Raw genomic sequence first — 12,289 nt, forward strand, 5'->3', positions numbered from 1 at the left:
AATAATAATAATAATAATAATAGTAATAATAAAATCTGGGTGTGATGGCACATGCCTTTAATGCCAGCACTTGGGAGACAGAGGTAAGAGGATTGCTATGAAGTTGAGGCCAGCCTGGGACTACAGAGTTAGTTCCAGGTCAGTCTGGGTAAAGAAACAAACATAAAAAAAAAAAAAAGGTTAACAAAACTGATAATCCTCTAGCCAGACTTACCAGAAAACAAAAAAGGAATGATAGTAGTCACCACTCTCAAGAACAAAGGATGTAGGGTCACTGAGGACTTCATAAAAATTAAAGGGAAACAAGAGCTGGGTACAGTGTCCCTGTCTATGTCCCAGCACTAAGGAGGCTGAGGCAGGGAATCACTTGAATGTACAAGCTCAAGACTAAGCTGGCAACATAGCCACACCCTGTCTCTGGAAAGAAGGGATGGAGAGAGGGAAAAGAGGAGGAAAAAAGAAGAGAGAGGTAAGGCAGGGGGGAGAGAAGAAGGAAGAGAGAGAAAGGAAGGGAGGGAAGGAAGGAGAAAGAGAGCAAGGAAGGACAAATTTGATTGAATGTGCATTGGAGATACAACTCTGCTTCTATGTTTTCTTCAAGTAGGAGCATCTATATTTTTAGCTTGTCCCCAGAGCCTATTTGTTGTGGTAAATAACCCCACTTACTAGCAACATGACTTACTGATATTTTCTTCTGTTGAGCATTTGGGTGGCTTACCTGTTGTTGATTCATTTAAATGACATTCAAATGGATGTGTTATATAAGTTTTTGAGATAGGATCTTATATAGCCCAAGCTAGCCTCAGATTCCCTATGCAGCTGCACCTTGAATTTCTGATCTTCCTGCCTCCACCTCCCAAATGCTGGTATTACAGGCATGCGCCACCACACCCAGTTTATGTGATACTGGAGATGGAACTCATGCTAGGTAAGCACTCTACCAACTGAGCCACATCCCCAGTCCAAGTGTTTTTACTTTAGAAATGATTCATAAATTCTAGATCACCAGATATGCAGTTAGTGGAGCAAGTCTGAATTCAGGTGTTCGTCTTCCACACAGGCTCAGGGTTTGGAGCTGCCACTAAAGCAATGTGCATTGGCATGCGGTACTGGAAGCCAGAGCGGCTACAGACCCTTATTGAAGTCAGCGTTGAATGTGGCAGAATGACACACAACCATCCCACAGGTATGCTGGTGCCAGACAGGTATGTGGGTGATGCTGCTGCCTTTTAAGGCAGAATTAAGGCAATACTGATCTTGCTGGGCACTCCAGTGTGACCCCCTCCCTTGGAACTGGACTGAAAATCTCAATCACGTTGACTTTTTGGTTTGTTAATCTGCTTTCCCTTAATCTTTAGCTTTACTTAAAGTCTGTTTTCTACCTGAAAGCAAAATTGGCATTAAATGTGATGTTGAAGAAATACAAGGGGGAAAATTGGTCCTATATATCATTCATGTTAGAACAAAAGAAAAGAAATACACAAACTTCAAGGGTTGGGCTCTGGATTGACTAAGATTAGGGTCAGTTCTGTGAGCTGCTGCACTCCAAGGAGTAGCCATCTTGAGTAAGCCTTCATAGCCCAGCCTGTAATGCTTGTTTTTTGCTTTAAGTCATCTGTTCCCAACAACAAGCCTTGAAAAGGTGTCTTAGCCCTTATGAAGACAGAGGCAGAGGCCAGAAGTCTGGGCATCACCTGTTCAGTCAGGTGACAGAGCTGTCTCTCTTCCCACTTCCACATAGGCTTCCTTGGGTCCCTGTGTACTGCCCTGTTTGCCTCTTATGCAGTTCAAGGAAAGCCACTAGTGCAGTGGGGGAGAGACATGCTGAAGGTAGTCCCACTGGCTGAGGAGTACTGCAGGAGGACCATCCGGCACATGGCAGGTGAGCCTCACTTCCCCTTCCTGGCCCCACTCCAGACACACTGCATCTGAAAAGCTTCCCTCAGCTCATCTAAAGCACATGTGCTCACATTCAAACTCAGCCCTGCACCTGTTGCCCAACAATTTTAGATGTGTTCACCCTGAGTCCAAAAGCCTAGAGAGGCAGGTGTGGTGTTGCATGCCTTTGGTCCCAGCATGTGGGAGGCAGATGCCACGTATTTTAACTTCCATCCTGCTTGTTGCAGTCCGGTTCGCATTGCTGGTAGAAATCACCCAACCAAGAGCAGCTTCTGGGAAAAAGAGGTTTATTTGGCTTACAGGCTCGAGGGGAAGCTCCACGATGGCAGGGGAAAACGATGGCATGAGCAGAGGGTGGACATCACCCCCTGGCCAACAGAAGATGGACCACAGCAACAGGAGGGTGTGCCCAACACTGGCATGGGGAAATTGGCTATAAAGACCATAAGCCCGCCCCCAACAATACACTCCCTCCAGGAGGCATTAATTCCCAAATATCCATCAGCTGGGAACCTAGCATTCAGAACACTTAAGTTTATGGGGGACACCTGAATCAAACCACCACACTGCTTTTACAATGAACATCCTGTGGCTTTCTCCAATAAAAGCTGACACTCCCAGTAGTTCAGGGCTGCATCCTGAGATCCAGACCTCTTGGATGCAGACCTGATGCACCAGTCTCTTTCTTTTTTTCTTTTTCTTTTCTATCTTTTTTTTTTTTTAACCCAATAAAACATTGCCTCACACACACACACACACAAAAAAAAAAAGAATTCCCAGTCAGTGTGGGCAGAGCTGACCTCACAATGCTGTGTGTGAGTACCAGAGGTTAGGAAAGCCAGATTACATCAGTGGCTTCTTCCCCAGAACCCTGAAGTCTCTACAGAGACCTCCCCGTACTCTTTGCCTCTGACTACTGCTACAAAGCAGAGTTGGGTTCATGGGTCAGTTTTCAAGCTGCTGCAAGTGTCTAGTGCAATAAAGGGACACATTTCTGCAGAGGAATGAGGGAGCTGCCTCCCACACTGCCCAGAACCAACCTGTGCCCCATGCCATAAGGCCACACAGACCCATGTGTGCCCACTGAGTGCATGTGTTGCCAGGGTTTCCATCTGTCTCCATTTGCCCAAAGCATGTCACCTTATATATATATAGCCAAGCATGATGGCACATGCCTTTAATCCCATGACTCGGGAGGCAGAGGTAGGAGGATCACAGTGAGTTTGAGGCCACCCTGAGACAACATAGTGAATTCCAGGTCAGCCTTGGCTAGAGCAAGACCCCACCTTGAAAACAAAACAAAACTATATATATATAATTTATTTATTTGGGAGAGAGAGGAAGAGGCAGATATAGAGAGGGAATGGGCACACCAGGGCTTCCAGCCAATGTAAACAAACCCCAGACACATGCGCCATCTTGTGCATCTGGCTTAGATGGATACTGAGAAATCTAACCTGGGTCCTTAGGCTTCACAGTCAAGCATCTTAACCTCTAAGCCATCTCTCTAGCCCCAGAATGTCACCTTTCTTTTTTTTTTTTTTTCCAGGTAGGGTTTCACTCTAGCCCAGGCTGACCTCAAATCCACTATGGAGTTTCAGAGTGGCCTTGAACTCATGGTGATCCTTCTCCTCTGCCTCCTGAGTGCTAGGATTAAAGGCATGCACCACCATGCCTAGCTTACTTTTTTTTTAACTTTATTTTTATTTATTTATTTATTTGAGAGAGGAAGAGACAGAGGGAGGGAAAGAGAGAATGGGCACTCCAGGGCCTCAAGCCACAGCAAATGAACTCCAGATGCATGTGCCCCCTAGTGCATCTGGCTTACATGGGTCCTGGGGAATAGAACCAAGGTCCTTTGGCTTTGCCGGCAAGTGCCTTCACTGCTAAGCCATTTCTCCAGTCCCCAGCTTACTTTTTTAAAATATATATATATTATTTATTTATTTATTTTAGAGAGGGAAAGAGGAAGAGAGAGAGCAAGAATGGGCACACTAGGGCCTCCAGCCCCTGCAGTCAAATTCCAGATGCATGCACCCCTTGTGCATTTGGCTTATGTGGGTCCTGGGGAGTCAAACCAGGATCCTTTGGCTTTGTAGGCAAATGCCTTAAACACTAAGCCATCACTCCAGCCCACCTTTTTAAAAAAATATTTGTTTATTTATTTATTTGACTAAGAGAGAGAGAGAAAGAGGTAGAGAGAGAGGTTGAGAGAATGGGCACACCAGGGTCTCCAGCTGATGCAAATGAACTCCAGCTGCATGCACCACCTTGTGCATCTGGTTTATGTGGGTCCTGGGGAATAGAACCTGTGATCCTTTGGCTTTACAGGCAAGTACCTTAACTGCCTCTCCAGCCTGAGTCACCTTTTTTTTTTGTTCCGTTTTGTTTGTTTTGAGATAGGGTCTCGCTCTAGCCCAGCCTGACCTGGAATTCACTTGTAGTCTAGGGTGGCCTCAGATTCACAGTGAAACTCCTTCCTCTGCCTCCCAAGTGCTGGGATTAAAGGGGTGTGCCACCACACTCAGCTCCATGTCACCTCTTTAAAAAAATAATAAATTTAAGCCAGGTATGGTGGCATATGCCTTTAATTCCAGCACTTGGGAAGTAAAGATAGGAAGATTGCAGTGAGTTTGAGGCCACCCTGAGACTACATAGTGAATTCCAGGTCAGTCTGGCCTAGAGCAAGACCCTACCTCAAAAAATTATATATATACAAAATTGTTTGTTTGTGTGAGAGAGAATGGCTGGGCATGCCAGGGCCGCTTGCTGTTGCAAACTAACTCCAGACATGTGCCACTTTGTGTATCTGGTCTTACATGGGTACTGGGGAATCAAACCCAGGCTATCAGGCTTTATAAGCAAGCTCCTTTAACCATTAAGAAATCTCCCCAAATTTCTGTCTCTTTTGGACATAATCAGCCTGTCATTCAAAGGTTTTGGCAGCCCAGTGTCTTCCAGGGCTTAGTATACAGGTGGCAAACTGTAACCCACTCTACCCCCACCCACCTACTTCAGGAGTGCTGGAGGTAGGCCAGATGCAAGGCTCAGGGGCAGAACTGGGAAACCTGGGGCTCACTTCCCCAGGTAGCTGAGTATCTGGAAGATCCTCTTATCCCAAGGGGATGTATGGGTGGGGAGTGTGGGTGACCATGCATCCTGCTATGCTCTTAAATTGTTGAGGGTGCTTTCTAAATAAGTTATCCATGGTATGCTGGAGGAGGGAAAGTGGGGTGAGCATTGGCCAGGGTTGCTGCTTCTCCAAAGCGAGTGTTCCTTGAGACAGCTCCAAGAGTCACATCAAGATTATCCTTCAAGGCCCAGAGGGAGCATAAGGGCCTGGAAGATCCTAGGGCAACTTCACAGGAACATACGGGAGGCCACCTGGCCTTGGCAAAGAGGAGACTGGGCCTGAGGAAAGGAACCTGGCATGCCAGCCAACTGATCTGTGAGCAGCTGTCCACCGCTGTCACACTCAGCCAGTCACCAAGCAAACCCGGTTAGGTGCACCGTTGGTGGCACTGCACCTCACTTATCTTTGCTTGGTTTAAGCCACTGATCCCTACTTCCTCCATCTCAGATGGATTCAGACGTCCCATGAAGGTTCTGCCATTGCTGCTGCTGGTCAGTGGGCTGTCTCCACCCAAGCAGGGTTACCTGACTCAAAAACAAATAGGCAGAGCCACATGGCACAGCATTCACATTATTAGGGGACACCAGGTTTCAGGTTCCAGGACTATGGAACCCAAATGGCTATCTTCAAAGTATAGGCTGAAGGACAGCCATCCATGTGGGCATAGACCCAAGGGCAGAATTTGCTGCTGGGCCATTTTAGAGACTGAGGCCTTTCCTATGAGGATTTGAAATTCACATAAGCTGTGTACTCTGAAAAAAATGGTACTATAATGCCTGTTTGATTCTGTTTACTTAAATCTGGAATTTGAGTTCCTTTGACACAGAACCTTGAACTGACCAGCTCATCCAGAGAGAGCAGTTCTGTGGAAGTCCCTGGTATGTCTCCTGGGTCTTCCCTGAGTCCATAGGGTAATTGGAAGAGTGAAAACAGAGCCTGTGCTTGCTCTGCGCCCAGGGTCTAGAGAGCTGCTTCCAAAGTTGCTGACCATGGTCTGGTCCCTGGGTAGAGGAAGTGCTAAGGTTGACACTGCTCTGTGCAAGTCTGCAGTATGGCTGAGACTTAGTCTGTTCAGGTTTTTTTGTTGTTACTTGTATTCATGCATCAGACAAGTGGGCAGCATTTCAGCTTTGTGAAGCCTAATGAACTGGTCCCAGGAGCTGTCCGAGAGCCTCTGGGCTTCCCTTCTGCAGCCCCTTCCCACCACTCTCCACTCTGAACTTCCAGTGCTATCAGCTCACCAGCCAGAGATGAATAAGCAGGCTCTGTGTATTTGTCTTCTGTTGTGTCTCCCAGGCCACACCAGCCCTATAAGCCAAGGCAACCCCCACCCTCTGTGGCCTGTAGTCTTGGAGCCTGCTGGGGGTGGGGTGGGGCAGCTGCACCTCCTGCTGACCTGAGGCTCTGGTGGCCTGGTCCTCTGTGAGGTGAGTGACTGTTGGCCTCTACCCACCCAGTGTCTCTTCACCAAGTGCAGTGACCAAAAGCTACTTCAGTTTTTCTGGTGCTTGGGTTTCAAGCCGTCAGGAATAAAGAAACATCTCTCCTTACTGTGCAGGCACAGTGTTAAATTAATGAAAATTTAGAATTTTCTATTTGGTTTGATTTTTTGTTTTCTGTTTTGATTTTTTTTTTTTTTGTTTATTTTTTTTTGAGGTAGAGTCTCGCTCTAGCTCAGGCTGACCTGGAATTCACTATGAAGTCTCAGAGAGGCCTTGAATTCATGGTGATCTTCCTATCTCTGCCTCCCAAGTGCTGGGATTAAGGGCATGCACCACCACGCCCAGCTTTGTTTTGATTTTTCACAGGGCTAGGGATCAAGCCCATAGCATTGTGCATGCTAGGCAATCATTCTAACATTGAGTCACACAAGCCAGCCCTAATTACTCAAACTTCTAGGTTCAGAATTTCCCAGAGAATGCACTTAAAATACTGTGATCACTCTCTCTTTAGAATGTGGCTAAGTAACTTGGACTATTGTTTTGCTCCATCCTCATCTTTGGTGCTGTTGTTCGAAGTAGCCATGTCTGTCAGAGCCGCTTGTTTATGGCCCAGCCTCCTCTGGGCACAGATGTCTATCCCTATGCGTACAGCTGGGGGAGAACACTGACCACTCCCTGTCCTCACTAGCCCTCCGCCAGGCACAGTCAGCCCCTCTCCCTGTACTTGCCACTACCCCTCTGCCAGGCACCATCAGCCCCTCTCCCTGTACTTGCATTTAGAGTATCAGGAGCACTGGTTTTACTTCGAAGCTAAATGGCAATTTTATTTGGAGGAGAGAAAAATCAGTGAAGACACGGAAAACAAAGCCACTTTCCCTGACAACTATGATGCAGAGGAGAGAGAGAAGGTAGGTTTGGCCCAATGCCTAAGACATGGCTGCATATTGTGATACCCAGCCAGGGCACAGTGAGTGGGTAGACAGATGGGCAGATAGATAGCAGCCCCAGAAATGGACTGGAATCAAGGTCTGGGACACATTCTGACCTGTGGTTTTCTTCAGACATATAAGAAGTGGAGCTCAGAAGGCCGAGGGGGACGTCGAGGCCATGATGCCCCCATGATAGCCTATGATGCCCTCCTTGCTGCAGGGAGCAGTTGGGCCGAGCTCTGCCAGCGGGCCATGTTTCATGGAGGTAAGATGTTCTCCTCTATGGTGGTGGGCTTACAGAGGGCACCCCTGCACCCTGAAGCACCTCTCTGGAGCCACAGACATGGGGCCCTGTCCAGTGCTGGTCACACTCTGGAGGCTCTGACCATAGCACATGCCTAGATACCATACAGATATGGGTGTGGTCACCTGCCTCAGGGTACCCATTAGCCTATCTCACACATGGCCATTGTCCAGAGGACATGAGTGATCAGGAGCAGGGGCTATTCTCTCCATAGCTACTGCTTCAGAGTCAACAGGCGTCCCTTGAGCGGACTGTGCAGACTCCAGCCTCCTGCACCTCTGAGCCTGTACAGAACCAGAGTCCTGGGTCAGCATGAATTGCTTCACTTTCCTGAGGCCTACAAACATGGAAGGAGTGAATGCAGTGTTCAGATACAGATAGCTTGAGTGGACTGTGTGACAGATAAAGAGAGCTACAGGGTACCAGGTGTGCTCAAAACAGGCAGGGAGGACTTGGGTAGGCTACAGAGCATAGCAGGGAAGCCATTGCCCCTTCAGTCTCCTCTGAATACTTCCCCAGGCAAATGCATCTCTGTGTTATTATAGATGTGTGCCAGGGGAAAGGTCTATGTAGGGCAAGAACTTTTCTCCACTAGCAATGTTGAGTCCATTAGCATTGGCTTAGGTTCCAGCTGAGGATGGACAGCTGGTGTCAGAGAAGGCTTCAGTAGAAGGAGGGAAATGTTAGTTTCAGGAGCCTGCAAGCCTGGCTGCAGTGGTTTCTTATACTAGTCAGTATTCTTTTTTTTTTTTTTTTAACATTTTTCAAGGTAGGGTCTCGCTGTAGCCCAGGCTGACCTGGACTTGACTATGTAGTCTCAGGGTGGCCTCGAACTCACAGCAATCCTCTCCCTCTGCCTCCCAAGTGATGGGATTAAAGGAGTACGCCACCATGCCCAGCTTTAGACAATATTCTTGGATGTCTGTGTTCAGGCTTCTACCAGGGCCAGTCCCTATCTTTCCAGAACTCCAGCTTTATCCACTCCCAGAGCCCTTGCCCTGGCCTTCCTCCTCCCTTCACACATTTTGTGCTGTTTCTCTCCCCACAACGTGTGTGTGTGTGTGTGTGTGTGTGTGTGTGTGTGTGTGTGTGCATGTGTGCTGCCTATGCACCAGTATGTCTGAAACTGCTAGGATCCAGAAGCAGCTTGGGGGCAGAGGTCATGTAGGGAGGATTCGATGGTACCATGGTTTACAGCTGAGGAGATGGGGATAGCAGAGAGTGAGCCACATAGCCCTGGGATGCTGAGAAGCAGGCTAGGGTCGGCTTGAAAGCACACCTGAGCTGGAAAAGTAGTGTGCACCTGGCAGTGTTTCTACTGTGATCCTCTAGAAAAGTCCACAAAGGATGGGCATCAAAGCCACAGTGTAGTGAAACTGAGCTCTTTTAAGGATGCAGACACTTCACGAGTACATATGCATGGGGAAAATGTCCTGGAGCCCTTTTTGATACAACAGAGACAACCTACCTGCAGCCTTGAAAATGTTTCACACAAAGGGACATTCTGGCCCACCAGGGGACATGCTGATGAAGGTTTCTTGGTTTCCTTATAAACTAAGCCTTTTTGAGACTGCTCAAGTTCCCATAACTGACTTGATGTATATCTATTGGTTAAGAAAATTGAGAGGGGCTGGAGAGATGGCTTAGTGGTTAAGCGCTTGCCTGTGAAGCCTAAGGACCCTGGTTTGAGGCTCAGTTCCCCAGGTCCCATGTTAGCCAGATGCACAAGGGGGCGCACGTGTCTGGAGTTCGTTTGCAGAGGCTGGAAGCCCTGGCGCGCCCATTCTCTCTCTCTCCCTCTATCTGTCTCTCCCTGTGTCTGTCGCTCTCAAATAAATAAAAAATGAACAAAAAATATTTAAAAAAAAAAGAAAATTAAGAGGTTATCATGACAGCTGGGACCAAGGTTTTGCAGTAGTCTGTCAGTCTGCACAAACAGGAGCAAGGCTATGCTATTACCTAAGGACCCTTTCTGCAAACTCCACCTTCATGTCTGTCTTCTCACACCACTGGCTTGGCTTGTGGTCATAAGGTGACATGTGGCATCACTTGCACAGGGAAAGGAAAAGGAAAAGGAAAAGGAAATACCTATGGGGCAGAGCAGGGCTTGATGTCAGAGTGTGGCTGCCTCAGGAGACATCAGCTCAGGAGGGTCTATTTCAGTTCTTTTATTTTAATTTAATTTAATTTTATTTTATTTTCTTATTAGACAGGTCCTTGCTATATATCCCTGGCTGACCTGTTACTCACTATGCAGCCCAAGCTGGCCTCGAATTCATGGAGAGCCTTCTGCCTCAGCCTCTAGATAGTGACATGATAATGATGCCCCCCCCACCACACCTGGAGTTCCCTATATGGTCTTAGAGACATGCAGAGGAGTGGACCTGGTGAATGTACAGCCTGCTGGGATGCATCTATGTTTGTCATTTCAGGTGAGAGTGGAGCCACAGGGACAATTGCCGGCTGCCTGTTTGGATTGCTGTATGGCCTGGCTACCGTTCCACAAGGCTTGTACCAGGAGCTGGAGCACAAGGACAGACTGGAGGACTTGGGCACAGCCCTTCATCGCCTGTCCTCAGAGGAGAAGTAAAGCATTTCTGCCATTTTCCCTCCCAGAGAGTGGTCCATAGCATTCACATGCAAGCTCAAAGCCTCCCCGGGTGAGGGTGCATATGTGCACTTTCCACATACACAAAAAAAATCCATGCCCCATGGACCATAATTCAATTTTAAATTTCCCCCACAATTTCAGAATTGTATTTGCTATATAAAATACATTGTTTGTCCTACAGCAATATTTTTCCTTACCCTCACTGCAAATTAGCACCTTGCTGCCATTACCTTGGGTTTGCTGCACTGAAGCCTCTGAATACAGTGGTTGCAAGCAGTCTCCTGGACAATTGGTGTATTTTATTCTGTTACAAAACTAGTGTGGTTTCTTACCTACTTGGACAACACTAACACAGTGGCTCTCCATTTGAGAACTTTTTCATTCTTTCTACCTCCTACATGTATGTCTTCCCAACTGGGCCCTCTGTTGCCCTGGCACACTGTGTTGGGGGCATCTCTCAGCAGTCAGTTGAAGTTCTGTCTCTCAGTGCTGTGTGCTTTGCTATCACCTGCCTCTTACCTTCAATCCCTGGGTGTCACTTAGTGGTTCAGGTGAACACAAAAGGAAGCCTTTATCCATGATGGCCTGCTCCATGCACGCTCCCTGGTAAGAGGAGACTGGGCTTCTGAGTAAGAGGAGAATGCATGCTCCTTTTGGAGCCATGGCTCTGGGCACAGATTTTGTCAGGTAGTCTCTGGTGTAAATTCAGCAGCTAATGATGATTGACAACTAATGCTGTGCTTGGGCAGAATGGCTAGGCCTGTTTTGTTGATGGTATGAAATTTTTCACTTAAGGCCTTATTTTTGGGGAGAGCCAGTGTCCTCTACAGCTGTGCAGGAGACCAGAGCCAGGATAGAAAGCATCCACTTGCTGGGATCTGTGTATGCTTGCCCATTTCTCAGGGCTAGGTTCAGATAGGATGTGGCGATACATTTGTGTTTTCCTGTGGTATGCGTGCATAAGTGGAAAGCAGGACACGTGGTGGTAGACTTAGCTTATGAGGGTCGCTGATGCAGCTTGGGCATACTGGACGTTCCTGGACTTGCCCAGTCCCTGCTCCAGGCCTCTGGGAAACTCTTCTGGCTTGATGGAGAAGCAAGCATGTCCTGGCACATGGAGGTTGGCTTTTTGGGTTTTTTGTTTGTTTGTTTGTTTGTTTGTTTGTTTGTTTGTTTGTTTGTTTTGTTTTTCGAGGTAGGGTCTCACTCTGGTCCAGGCTGACCTGGAATTAACTCTGTAGTCTCAGGGTGGCCTTGAACTCACGGCAATCCTCCTACCTCTGCCTCCCGAGTGCTGGGATTAAAGGCGTGCACCACCATGCCCGACGGGGGTTGTTTTTAAGAGGACATTGCTTCCATTTTGTAGAAAATCATACAGTCATATGGCCAGAGGAATCTGTGGTCTTCTGCTCTGAGCAGATAAAGCTGAATGTGTGTATGCTATGCTGTGTTTCTGGATAACTGAACTGTTGTACTTTTCAGACAAAACCAGAACAGACATGGCCGAAAGGCTTCATTTTGCACAGTTCCTCACTGCAGCTCCTAGCTGAGAGTAGTGGGTGTGGAAAGTTAGCTGAGAATTATCTTTCAGTAAAAGAAGCCCCACTGTAAGTTTTAAGTAAGTGGACTTTTCCCTAGATAACACATCAACTTAATGGTTTTTTTGTTGTTGTTTTTGGTTTCTCAAGGTAGGGTCTTTCTCTAGCCCAGGTGGACCTAGAATTCACTATGTACTCTCAGGGTAGCCTTGAACTCACAGCTATCCTTCTACCTCTGCCTCCCAAGTGCTGGGATTAAAGGCATGCGCCACCACGCCTAGCTTCAGCTTAGCATTCTGAACTGTGTCCTCTTATGTCACCAGCAATCTTACCCTGAAAATGGTCCTTCCATTCTCTATCATCCATATACAGGAGTTGTCCCTAATAAACAGAGCATACAGTAGGATTAAGATGAGTGCCATGGTCAGGTGTG

The 12,289-nt window shown here is 47.5% G+C and overlaps 1 protein-coding gene across 1 annotated transcript in view; it reads left to right on the forward strand.

The window, feature by feature from the left end:
• Adprhl1 (ADP-ribosylhydrolase like 1) overlaps positions 1-10,604 on the forward strand; it is a 32,744-nt gene extending 22,140 nt beyond the window's left edge. The window contains exons 3-7 of the mRNA XM_004663420.2: positions 1,061-1,186; positions 1,742-1,882; positions 7,255-7,382; positions 7,536-7,668; positions 10,140-10,604. Coding sequence (XP_004663477.1) covers positions 1,061-1,186; positions 1,742-1,882; positions 7,255-7,382; positions 7,536-7,668; positions 10,140-10,297 — 686 coding nt within the window. The 3' untranslated portion in view covers positions 10,298-10,604. The remainder of the gene's footprint in view (positions 1-1,060; positions 1,187-1,741; positions 1,883-7,254; positions 7,383-7,535; positions 7,669-10,139) is intronic.
• The last annotated feature ends 1,685 nt before the right edge of the window (positions 10,605-12,289 follow it).

The sequence above is a fragment of the Jaculus jaculus genome, chromosome 3, assembly GCF_020740685.1.
Source record: "Jaculus jaculus isolate mJacJac1 chromosome 3, mJacJac1.mat.Y.cur, whole genome shotgun sequence".
NCBI lineage: Eukaryota > Metazoa > Chordata > Mammalia > Rodentia > Dipodidae > Jaculus > Jaculus jaculus.